The following is a 12332-nucleotide window of genomic DNA, read 5'->3' on the forward strand; positions in this document are numbered from 1 at the left end:
AATATAGATACCGAGAAAACCAGCTGCAGTGTAATCTCTCTTCCATTTGAATGGATATAATTTTATTGTATTACATGTTCTCTGGTGCAATCGTATCAACTTTCCAAAACCACAATTGCGTTTCGAATATTGTGATATTCCACGAATATCGAATTTATTAACATTTTACCATTAACACTCTCTGTGACATGAGAAGTGTTCCACCGAAAAGGAATAATTTCTCCAGATCGAGTTTTCGGCAGTTTATAATGATGTGCGGAGAGAGACATGAAATCAAAGTTGTTCAGGATGGTCTGAACCTCAGAGTAATAAAAATAGATAGGGGGAGCATATGTCATTTTCAGTAAGCAAATTTTGTCCCCAACATGAACTATCAAGATTGACATGAAGCGCGCGGAAATGAAAACATATCAGTGATACGATGTTTCACTCAATTCACGAGTTTCTCCACAAAGAACGCACTTCTTATGTCCCATAGTGAATCAACGTTTCATATTAACTCAAAATATATTGAAATAAATACCTGAATATATCAGAAATTCAGAGAACAAACTTCAAGCGCGCCAAACGGCGTGAAACAATCGATGACACTAGGAGAGCAAAAGTTGCCAAAACTTGGATTTCAGCAGGTATATACAGAAATTGATAAATACTCTGCTGATTATAAATTAAACAATTAGGAAAAATATAGGATTCCAAATATTCAAATTTTCATATTTAATCGGGAATCACTCAAATAAATATATTTCATTCAATATAATGTACATTCATAACGATATAGTAAAATTGTGGATTTGAAAATATATCACAATCCGGCAACTTAATCTAACTAGGTATGTTGGGGGCATTATCTTCACCTAATGTAATCTGCAGAAAGTCAAGATGAATAATATAAAACAAACAATTCGTATCACCAATCGTATCAATCCTTGTGGTGATGGTTCAAAAATTTGTCACAGATTTCAGATGTCCACTTGAAGTTCCTATAGTCCATTGTTACTTTCTGAAGTCTTTTAGGAAATTATCAACATTATGTCCGGAATATATGTTGAAGTTATTATTGCAGAGAAATTAGTTGTAAGACGTTGAAATGTAATTGTTAATAATATCGCTGGGTAGATGCTTTAATACTGTGAAGAATTAAAAAAATAGTTTGTGCAGCAATCAGCAATAAAATTTCAATTATCTATCCATATTTTTCAACATGCTTTTGAGAGAAATCTGTTTATTTACAATGAGAGGACAAGTAGACTAGCATTCTGTTTATTCGCCTACATATTCAAATTATATGCATTCATGATGGCTAACATAATGTTAACGTTTAGTCAAACCATCAAAGAAAACAAGCACTCTAATGCTCACTCATTCATCTTAAGAGGTATACATTGATAATATTGATTATCTTTAGAACACCTGCACAATTAGGATTATGGTGCCATTTGCATCGCTAATCACCTTAAACGATTGCTAATATTGTTTTATTAATATGACAAATTCTATTTGCAGCGACTTCTCCAAACTCAACAAAAACGACATCTACAACAATAACAATTTGGCCTTCAGGATAGCAGAAGATCATCTCGGCATTCCAGCTCTTCTAGAACCTGAAGATATGGTCGAATATGCAGTCCCAGACAGACTCTCTATTCTCACATACTTGTCCCAATTTTATCAGGTTTTTGCTGTAAATTCAAGTAAGTAAATGCTGGAAAACAGTTATTGTTGCACTGTCTTCATTTCATAAGTTTGAACATAAGCATGCTGTTGGTAACAAAGGGCCAAGATCTCATCTACTCCACCTCCTCGTGGGTACTGTGTTGCTTGAAGCACCATCTGGCGTGTGTGAACCATAACTCTATAGAGAATTATGACTAGATTTTATGAAACAAAATTAAAGGGTTTATTAAAGGAATTATATAATTTGCAATGGTGATACAGTGTGTATTATTTGTGTTCAGTAGGTTAAGTCTATTAATCGTGGACAGATACACGCATCAACAACGTATAGGAATTGTTGAATTTTTTCATTTTTTGCTGATTAGTGGAACCTGCGAGAAATTCACCATGGCCGACAATATTCATTCAATCTACTTGCTATTCATCTATTGTAGACAAAATTTGAAAATGGTACCAAGTACTGGTACTCTTGATTCATGTAAAGAAAATTCAATTTTAAATTTGTCTACCATTATACGAGTAGTGAGTCAGTTAACTGAATAATATCGTCCATGAATTTCATTTGAATTTCTCTCAGTATTCACAAATAAGCACTGATTTTGATAAAAACAATTCAATAATTTCTCAACGTTGTTGAAGCGTGTATTTTTTCACGCTTAAATGGCATAACCTAGTGAACACATATGATATAAGAAATGTAAAAAATAATGCAACGTGTTTGCAATCATAATGAAGATTTTAAATTATTTCATTCCCATTGGAAAACCCTATATTTTTTATCGCAATCAATAGAATTTTAATTAAGAATTGTTATTTGAATTGACGTTAGAAGTAAATACAGATGAATAATTTTCTCATTACAATCTTCAGAAGCCCCATATCGAGGAATGCGATATCAAGTCTTTATGTTCTCAGAATTAATTAAAATATTGAACTACGTATTGTGTTCATTTTGAAATCCTAGTTCCACCTGAAAATCCTTATTCGAAAAACCAGTTTGTAAAATGGGCGTTTGGGCTTGAGAATTTCAAATAATAATGCAAGACAGAAATATTGTTGGAATGAATTTTTTATTATTATGATCTGTTAGATGATTTCATGAATTTTATTTTTTAAATAGGGTTTTTGGAATATGTCCGCCTCGGTTACGAGTAACATAGGGCATTCTAACAGTCCAATTTTTCTCTACTTTTTACAAACAGTCATTTTAATGGATGTAATGGTGATTCGTTAATGGTTTGAGGATTGTTTCTGCTCCGTATACGACAGTTTTGCTGATTGACGAAGCCATTTAATCAGAAATGAGCTTCATTACCAAACACAATTCTTCGGAAAAAATGCTCATCTTCTGCCAGTTTCAAATCACCCCAATCCGCAAAAATGCTACAAACGATGGTCATTTGGCTTCAGTTTTTGCACGAGCTTTATTTTATTGTCACTGAAGCCAAGATGCTTACGAAAATGTTCCCACGTAGTCGAATGACAAAGGCCAACAAGTTGAAAACGGCGACGTATCGACATTTCGCGCTACAGCAGCAATATTCTCTTCGTTACTCAAATTCTTTTGTCTTCTTAATGGTTTTGAATAGGGAACAGTAAAATTGGTGAGAAAATGATCAGTAACTGCAGGAATTGCTTACTCAATTGGTCGATTATGTTGACCGTAAAATGAACGTGCTATATGAATTTCGCGAACAGATTCATTGTCACCAAGTAAATTTCCAAAATTTGGAAGCGTTCTTCTAGCCTTAACCGATTCGTGTTGTATTTCCAAACCTTACTGATCAGAAATTTCAATACAGTTCGACATTCCCAACTGTCAAACCCTCAGAGTAATAAAGAGAGATAGAGGGAGCATATATCATTTTCAGTAAATCAATTTTGTTTCCAACATGAACTATCAAATTTGACATGGAGCGCGCGGAAATGTAAACATATCAGTGATACGATATTTCCTTCAATTCGCGAGTTTCTCCACAAAGAACGCACTTCTTATGTCCCATAATGAATCAACGTTTCATATTAACTCAAAATATATTGAAATAAATACCTTAATATATCAGAAATTCAGAAAACAAACTTCAAGCTCGCCAATTGACGTGAAACAACCGATGACACTAGGAGAGCAAAAGTTGCCAAACCTTGGATTTCAGCAGGTAGATACAGAAAATAATAAATATTCTGCTTATTACAAATTCGGCAATTAGGAAAATATCGGATTCAAAATAGTCAAATTCGCATATTTTATCGGGAATCACTCAAATGAATATATTTCATTCAATATAATATACATTCATAATGATATAGTAAAATTGTTGATTTGAAAATATATCACAATACGACAACGTAATCTAACCATGTTGGGGACATGTGAAAATTGCGTGTACTCCCTCTATCTATGTTTATTACTCTATGGTCGAACCATAGACAACAACCATAAAAACTTCTGAGCTAAAAAAACACCCGTTATTTCTCTGGAATCATCGTAATGACCGTCATCAATCGACCACTCTACACCTGGTAAACACGACTGCGAATCTTTCACTTATTATTAATAGCATCAATTAGATAAGTTTCTAATTGCCTTCACTGGGCGTTATTGTTTCAATGTAACGCGATTCTAATGATGCAAGTGCAGAGATGGAATATTATGCATATTCGTTTCGAAATTGATTAGCGATATTGTACGCCGGCAAACAAAGAAGAGATTGAATCGCAGATGTCTGTCGATTATCATCGAGAGTTGAAATGGAAAGTCCCCTTTTACCATGAGTGATGTAATTGAGTAATATAATATTGACGTTTATCCTTTTGTTCAGTTGCACGAGCAATCCCGAATAGAGACTGCGATATAACGTTTTGTACTCACAACACTTCAATTCGAGGATGTTTGGAGATCACTTCGTGTACTGTACGTCCTCCAGGGTTTTTTCTTATTTTGAAGAACACTGTTTGATTTTTGGATTGATGTAAAATGTCCTATTCGTTGCATTTTTTAAGAAGTCACTTGAATGACCTTACTGTAGACCATTCGGTTGTCCCTGCAATATTTGCTTCTAAAAATGAAATTCAATTGTTGCGGTTTGTTATATACTAACTGACAAAGAAACTGCAACACCCAGAAGGAGCTGTTTAAATCAATGTTTTTTTTAAACATATGCGGAAGGATCTTGGTTTGCGTGCTTACAAAATCCAACTCATGCAAGAATTGAAGTCAAACGATCATCAAGTAAGGCGTAGATTCGTCGAATGGGTTCCAACAAGACGGCGCAACATGTCACACAGCTCGTGCCACAATCGATTTATTGAAAGACACGTTTGGTGACCGCCTAATTTCACGTTTTGGACCTGTGAATTGGCCTCCAAGATCTTGTGATTTAACACCGCTAGACTACTTTCTGTGGGGCTATGTAAAGTCATTGGTATATGCGGATAAGCCACAAACCCTTGACCATTTGGAAGACAACATTCGCCGTGTTATTGCCGATATACGGCCACAAATGTTGGAAAAAGTCATCGAAAATTGGACGTCCAGATTGGACTACATCCGAGCCAGCCGTGGCGGTCATATGCCAGAAATCATATTTGAAATGTAATGCCACAAGATTATCTTGCGGATAAATAAAATTCATGTTAATCAAATAATCCATCGTTGTTTTATTGCAATTTAAAGTTCTATAGCTCTAAAAAAAACACCCTTTATTTCTGCAATCTCGTGCACGCTTAGACTAAGTAAGGGAATTCCTCGAGCGCCGAGAGACTGAAGTATTCGCCAGTGTGACTGGCGTTACAAACTTGGCCAAAATAGCCAAGGATTTATATTATTTTTATTATGCCTATGCTGTACAATCTATTCAAGACCTTAAAGATGAAATTCGTGAAGTTAATGTGCGAATTGATCATGGAAAATTTCATGAAGAGGATGGAGCTACAAACAGCTGTTGACTCTTTAGATCTAACTCGCCCAATCTTGATTTTCCCCAAACATTTCAAGGCGGAAACTATGTAAATTTCAGAGAACGTTAAAATTCATCCTACCACCGATTCCAAAAGTTCATTACGAAAATTGATAAACCTAAAATCCTCGCAGGCAACTGCCAAATAAACAACTCGTGATCGTGTTACAGCTATGTAGTTGCTAGTATCCCAATCAATACTAATTATTCTCTCTAATCGAGAGCATGAAATAGATATCCACTTCCGTATCGATACATTGTTTCACGGCTCATCTGTATGAAGCCATTAAACCAATCCCGGAGTCAACACAACAAAGTCGATGCCATCGAAGACCAAGAGAATAATTATGCATACACACACTGCTGCAATTAACGACCAATCAAACTGAATGTATAACGGTCGATGGGAATAATTCGACGATCAATTATGTTTGTTTAACTGATTTTAGAAACTTTTAGCACCAGTTGCATGTTGGGTCATTGACAATATCCGCGTTCCTCTGTAATACGTTAGTAGTGGCATTCGGAGTGATGGAGGAATTTAGTGTTATTGGTTCGATTTCGATCAAGTGTGGCTATTCGGATTGGGTGGTAAGAGTCTTCACCGAAATTGAGATTAAGATTTAAGATGAGTTTTATTGCACTACGACCTTATGGTCTATTGTGTCCCCCATCAAAGCTGTTCTCACCTTTGGTCGTCATAGTCTATGGCTCGCCCTTCAGTACCAGAGTTCTGATGAACTTTAGTATCTGGGATGGATTCAAAAAGGTTACTTCCTCACCTCTACAAGTCTCTTGTCCAAAGCATTTATGCTTTGGCTTGCGAAGGCGAAACATTCCATCACCAGGTGTTTCGAAATTTCTTCCTCCTTCCCGCAGTATTTGTACTTGTAGTTTTCTGCTAGTCTCGTTCTCATGAGGTGCTTCCTGAGGCCACAATTCTTTGAGAGGAATCCAGTGAAAAGTTGTATCTTATTCTTGCTAAGATCCAGATACTCCGTATTATTTTTATTTGAACTGGGGTCGTTGTGGCTCGGTAAGCCTTCCGGGAACTGCGACTATGTAGATCTTTTGTTTATTTATTTATTTATTTATTTAACATAAACAGGAATCCTAACAGGAATAACCCAATTACAAGGATTCACCACAAAAAGAAGATATTTACAATTGAGAATGAACATAAACTATAAGATAAAACATATCAACAATATCAAAAAAAAATAAACAATTCAGTAATTTCTACATAGATACAAATATAATTCTTCCCTAAAAGCAACTTGAGAAATATTGAAAATGTCAATAAAAAAAATGTGCCAGTTATAAAACCGCATGATTCTCAAAAAAATGGAGTTATAAAACATATATCTTTTGTTCTCTAACCTACTCATTCGTGGAAACCCAAGGAGGTCGTCAATGGTGTTGATAAAACTGACAACCTCCTTTGGGGTCTTGGCCGTTAGCTTTCGGGTATTCGGTGAATGGTTCTCAGGTCAGCCAGCTCTAGACACTTGCATACCATGTGTTCATATGTTTCTGCTTCTGATCCATAGAGCCTGCAAATCTCATCTGCTGACTTTCCCATACGGTACAAATGATGTTTGTACCGACAGTGCCCTGTCAGCAGTCTCACCATCACCCGAAGCTCGGCTCGTGACAGCTTCAAGAGCTTTCTGGCTTAGGTAGGTGAAATCATCACGAATTTCTTGGTCTAAGTAAGTCCAGGAGTGTTTGTCCAGTGGGTTATCCTGTTATTCAACTTCCATTGCTCAACCGCTGCCTTATATTGGTCTTTTCCTAGCCCACAGAAAAGCTCAGGATCAGCAGGTGTCAATCTTGATGCACTTTCTGCAAGTTCATCGGCTTTTTCATTTCCTTCAACACCACAGTGCCCTGTTACCCATAGTAGAGTCACTTAATTGCCTCTGGCCAGTTGCCTTATGGTGTTACGGCACTCCCAGGTCAACAGAGACCCCTGGCAGTACGATTGCAGGGACCTCAGCGTGGTCTGGCTTTCCGTGGTGCTGTAGACATGCGCCCCCCCGTTGAGGTTCATTTTAAGACACTGCTGAGCGCATACGTAAACAGGCAGTATCTCGGTCTGTAAACTAGAGGGCTCACTTCACATGGCTTTAGAGATCCTCAATTTGGGTCCATATACCCCAATGTCAGTACCTCCCTCTGATTTTGATCCATCGGTGAACCATATGGATGATTTACGAAACCTCTTGCACTGGAAGGCCAGTTATGACCGTTTCAAAGGGTGTTTCAAAATCGAAGTTGATTGGTATAACATCCGATGGTTTTGCCAAGAGGTTTTATTCTAGTTGATTCAATATCCTCGTATGTCATATTTCCAGGTAGGAGCTTTCCATTGAGGGAAATCACTATTGCTTCCAGCAGGCTTCATTTCCTCACATGTAGAAGTAGGGGGGCAAGTCAAGTATGACCTCCTGCGATGTTGTGGAGAAGCAAAGGACAAGGAAGCATTGTCACACATATACTGGCCAGAGTATCCAGATTGTGAAAAACGATGTATCTTGAGACGAAGGGGCAAAATTGGAGTGAAATCTTCCATTGCAGGAATCGTAAAACTCTAAATGGAACCATTAAAAAAAAATTAAATTTATCCATGTCCTGGAGAATATTGGAGAAGATGGTTGAGCCATCTTCAGAGCATGTGCGAACTATAGACTTTTGATCGCCATGAGGATAGATGCGAATACGTAAATTTAGTGTACGCTTGCTCTTAGTGAACATCAATATAAATTTTGAATTTCCTCCGGAATGTTATCAGCACCCTTGAAAAGGAGAGGTGCTCCTTCGAAGAACAATTCACGTTGCGAAACGCCATCGATATCTACAGATAGATACCCCGTAGCTTAGCGTCTGAAAACGACGCGAAACGATATATTACCGGCAGCTATATCAATAATATTTATATGAAACCAATTATTACCGGTACAATTGAATTGCGTAATCCCTCTGTTTTATTGCCCAACCGGTTCAGTACACACACATACGTGCTCCATTCCGAGAGCGATCCGATCGCATTGAATTGCGATTTATGACGGCAAACAGATTTATCTACAAACACATTGACACACATTCCTGCGGCCGGGATGTTAACCTTCTTTGGACGTTGTCGAGAGTTGCATGTAAACATCATTATCAGTCTGGTGTTTGCATTTTTTATGCGGTCGTGAGGCAATGGGTTCATCTAGTCCATTGCAGAAGGAAAAAACAGCGTTTCTTAATGTCGTCCCCGAATGCCTTACTTGAAAGGTTTTTTTGAGGCCAAGTGCTTTTGGATACATGCCAATTTCACTTCCATTAATAGAACTTCATGTTGGTTTGAGCTGAATTCTCATAGTAATAAAGATACGTAATTTTCAGTTAGCGAATATTGTCCTCAAACATGTAGTAACAACCTGAGACTATTCGTTTCAGACCACCCTATAGCAATACTTCTAAAACACTGCGAATGAGCTTTGTGGAATCAAAACACATATGCTTTTATAACAGTACGTCTAAAGCATATTGCAAAATAGAGCAAATATAGCAAAAGTGCTTTACGGAAATAAAGCACATTTGCTACCTTAGCAATACTTCTGAAGCACTCTGCAAAGTAGAGGATATATAGCAAGTTGTTTTTCAGAATCACAGCACCTTTGCAACACTTCTAAAGCACTTTGCAAAATTGTGCAAAATTCGCAAAACTGCTTTGCAGAATCAAAGCACCTTTGATACCCTAGCAATGCTTCTAACCACTTCTCAAAATAGAGCAAATGTGGCCAAGGTGCTTTGAGGAATCAAAGCATCTTTGCTACCTTAACAATACATCGAAAGCACTTTGCTATCTTTGAATGTTGTCGAGAGTGGCGTCTAAACATCATTATCAGTCTGGTGTTCGCATTTTTTATGCGGTCGTGAAGCAATGGTTTCATCAGTCCATTGCAGAAGGAAAAAACAGCGTTTCTTGATGTCGTTCCCGAATGCCTTACTTGAAAGGATTTTTTTAAGGCCAAGTGCTTTTGGATGCATGCCAATTTCACTTCCATTAATAGAATTTCATGCTGGTTTGAGCTTAAATCACTTAGTAATAGAAAAAACGCTATTTTCTGTAAACGAATATTGTCCCCAAACATGTACTAACAACCTGAGACCGTTCGTTTCAGACCACCATATAGCAATACTTCTAAAACAGTTGCTACTCTAGCAATACTTCTAAAACACTTGATACTCTAGCAATACTTCTAAAGCACTTTGCAAAGTAGAGTACATAAAACAAAGATGCTTTGCGGAATGAAAGCAAGTTTGCTACTCTAGCAACACTCCTAAAGCACTTTGCAAAATATAGCAAATATAGCAAACATGCCTTGTGGAATCAAAACACATTTGCAACTTTAGCAATACTTCTAAAACACTTAGCAAAATATAGAAAATATGCTTTGCTGAATCAAAGCACCTTTGTTCCCCCAGCAATATTTCTAAAGCACCTTTTCTGTCCTAGCAATACTACTAAAGCACTTTTTAGAGTAGAGTACATAAAGCAAAGTTTCTTTGCGGAATGAAAGTACCTTTGCTAGTCTAGCAATACTTCTAAAGTACTTTGCAGAATAGAGCAAATATAGCAAACGTGCTTTGCGAAATCAAAGCACATTTGTTACTTAAGCAATACTTCTAAAACACTTTGCAAAATAGAAAAAATGTGCTTTGCTGAATCAAAGCACCTTTGTTCCCCCAGCAATATTTCTAAAGCACCTTTGCTGTCCTAGCAATACTTCTAAAGCACTTTGTGAAGTAGAATAAATAAAGCAAAGATGCTCTGCGGAATGAAAGCACCTTTGCAACTACGGCAATACTTATACTTCTAAAGCTCTTTGCAAAATAAAGAAAATGTGCTTTACGGAATCAAAGCACATTCGTTACCCCAGCAATACTTCTAAAGCACCATGTTGTCCTAGCAATAGTTCTAAAGCACTTTGTGAACAAGAGTACATGAAGCAAAGATGCTTTGCGGAATGAAAGCACCTTTGCTGTTTTTGCTCCAATTTGCAAAGTTCTCTAGAATTATTGCTGTGGTGGTGTGAAACGAGGTTGAAATTTTCTTAATGTAATGTTGTTTGTTTTACTTAAAGAATTATTTGATTATTCTTTCGGATTTTAGAGAAATAAACATAAATAGAGGAAGTATAAGAAATTTTTACATGTCCCCAACATTGTTAGATCACGTTGTCGGATTGTTTATATTTTCAAATTCACAATCAAATGTATATTATATTGAATGAAATATATTTATTTGAGTGATTCCCGATTGAATATGCAAATTTGAATATTTGAAATCCGATATATTTCCTCATTGTCCTATTTATAATAAGTAGAATTTATTATTTTCTGTATATACCTGCTGAAATCTAAGGTTTGGCAACTTTTGCTCTCCTAGTGTCACATCGGTTGTTTCAAAACTGCTTATAAAAACTTATAAAACTTATTAACTCTTGTTAATTCCTGTATATCAAACTTTTAGAATGAACACTCTCAATTCAAATGATCGTATCATAGTTTCAACACAAATCATTCATTTTTGGGTTCTACACCTTTCAAATCATAATCTGACAAGGCTAGGTTGAATTTTTCTTATGTCTAACCGTAACATATACTTTTCCCTATTGATTTTCCAAAAGTGTTCCAAGGATCAATCTTTCAATTATGAAGTTCGAACACACTTGAACGTGAATCACTATACGAATGCGGCGTTACATCATCGTCCTACAGTCGGAGATATACATACGTGTTGAGAAATACCACCCATAGTCTCTACGACTCGAGAACACCACCTTAAATCAAAAATCGTGATTGGGTCGGCTGCAGTATTAATCATAATGATTAGAATCGATATTGCACGAGGCGGCGTTCTGTTTGCCTAGAAAAATCAATTTTAATTAAACTTCGACCTCGGAGTATCCCCGAACCTATCCTATCGATTGCAAACAACCCGATTCTGAGTATCGCAATAGGATAGATGACAGGTCCCTCCTTTAAATGTAGGAATAACCCTCGGTTTTTCAAAGGTCAATCAACCTAAAAATCAACTTAACAGCTGTCAATTCTATGGTCAAGCGTCATTTCGGTTGCTGAAAGTAAGGTTAAGTCCATTTATTTGAACATTCTGATAGTTAACACAGTGGCCAAATATTACACATGAATTGTACGTCAAGTGTAATTTTGTGTTTCTGAAACGCATTTTAAGCAAAACTCAGGTTCGATAGCCTCGCACAGGATCACCACATGTCAAATCCAAACGAACATAGATTAATTCAATTTTTCACTGAACAGCATTTCAGAAACCGAAATGGATTTGACATCGCTGTCAAGTTGAATGTTGTTTTAGTTGAACAAAGATTTGATCAGTCTTTCATAAACCGGGGATGAGTCTAAAAGAAAAACTTATTTCTGCAATAAACTCAAGTTTCAAGACAAATAAAAGTACAGTCCATTCAGGAATTATTGACATCGAAGTAGGCCATGAACGTCTAGTCGCGGCTTTATTTCTGGTTACAAAAATATCACTAAAAATTGCTATGGTTCATCATAGAAATAACCAGTTTAAAATATTTTCATCATTTTTTTATTCGAAAGATCCTGAATTTTCGAAATTACGATTATTACGAAGGGACGCATACAGTCATGATTTCATAA

At 36.5% G+C, this 12332-nt stretch overlaps 1 protein-coding gene across 3 annotated transcripts in view; it reads left to right on the forward strand.

Moving 5' to 3' along the window:
• Positions 1 to 12332, forward strand: part of LOC123679954 (MICAL-like protein 1) — a 78999-nt gene that overhangs the window by 41385 nt on the left and 25282 nt on the right. For all 3 annotated transcript variants that reach the window (XM_045617554.1, XM_045617552.1, XM_045617553.1), the window contains one exon: positions 1507 to 1694. In XM_045617554.1, coding sequence (XP_045473510.1) covers positions 1507 to 1694 — 188 coding nt within the window. The remainder of the gene's footprint in view (positions 1 to 1506; positions 1695 to 12332) is intronic.

The sequence above is a fragment of the Harmonia axyridis genome, chromosome 5 (genome assembly GCF_914767665.1).
Source record: "Harmonia axyridis chromosome 5, icHarAxyr1.1, whole genome shotgun sequence".
NCBI classification, from domain to species: domain Eukaryota; kingdom Metazoa; phylum Arthropoda; class Insecta; order Coleoptera; family Coccinellidae; genus Harmonia; species Harmonia axyridis.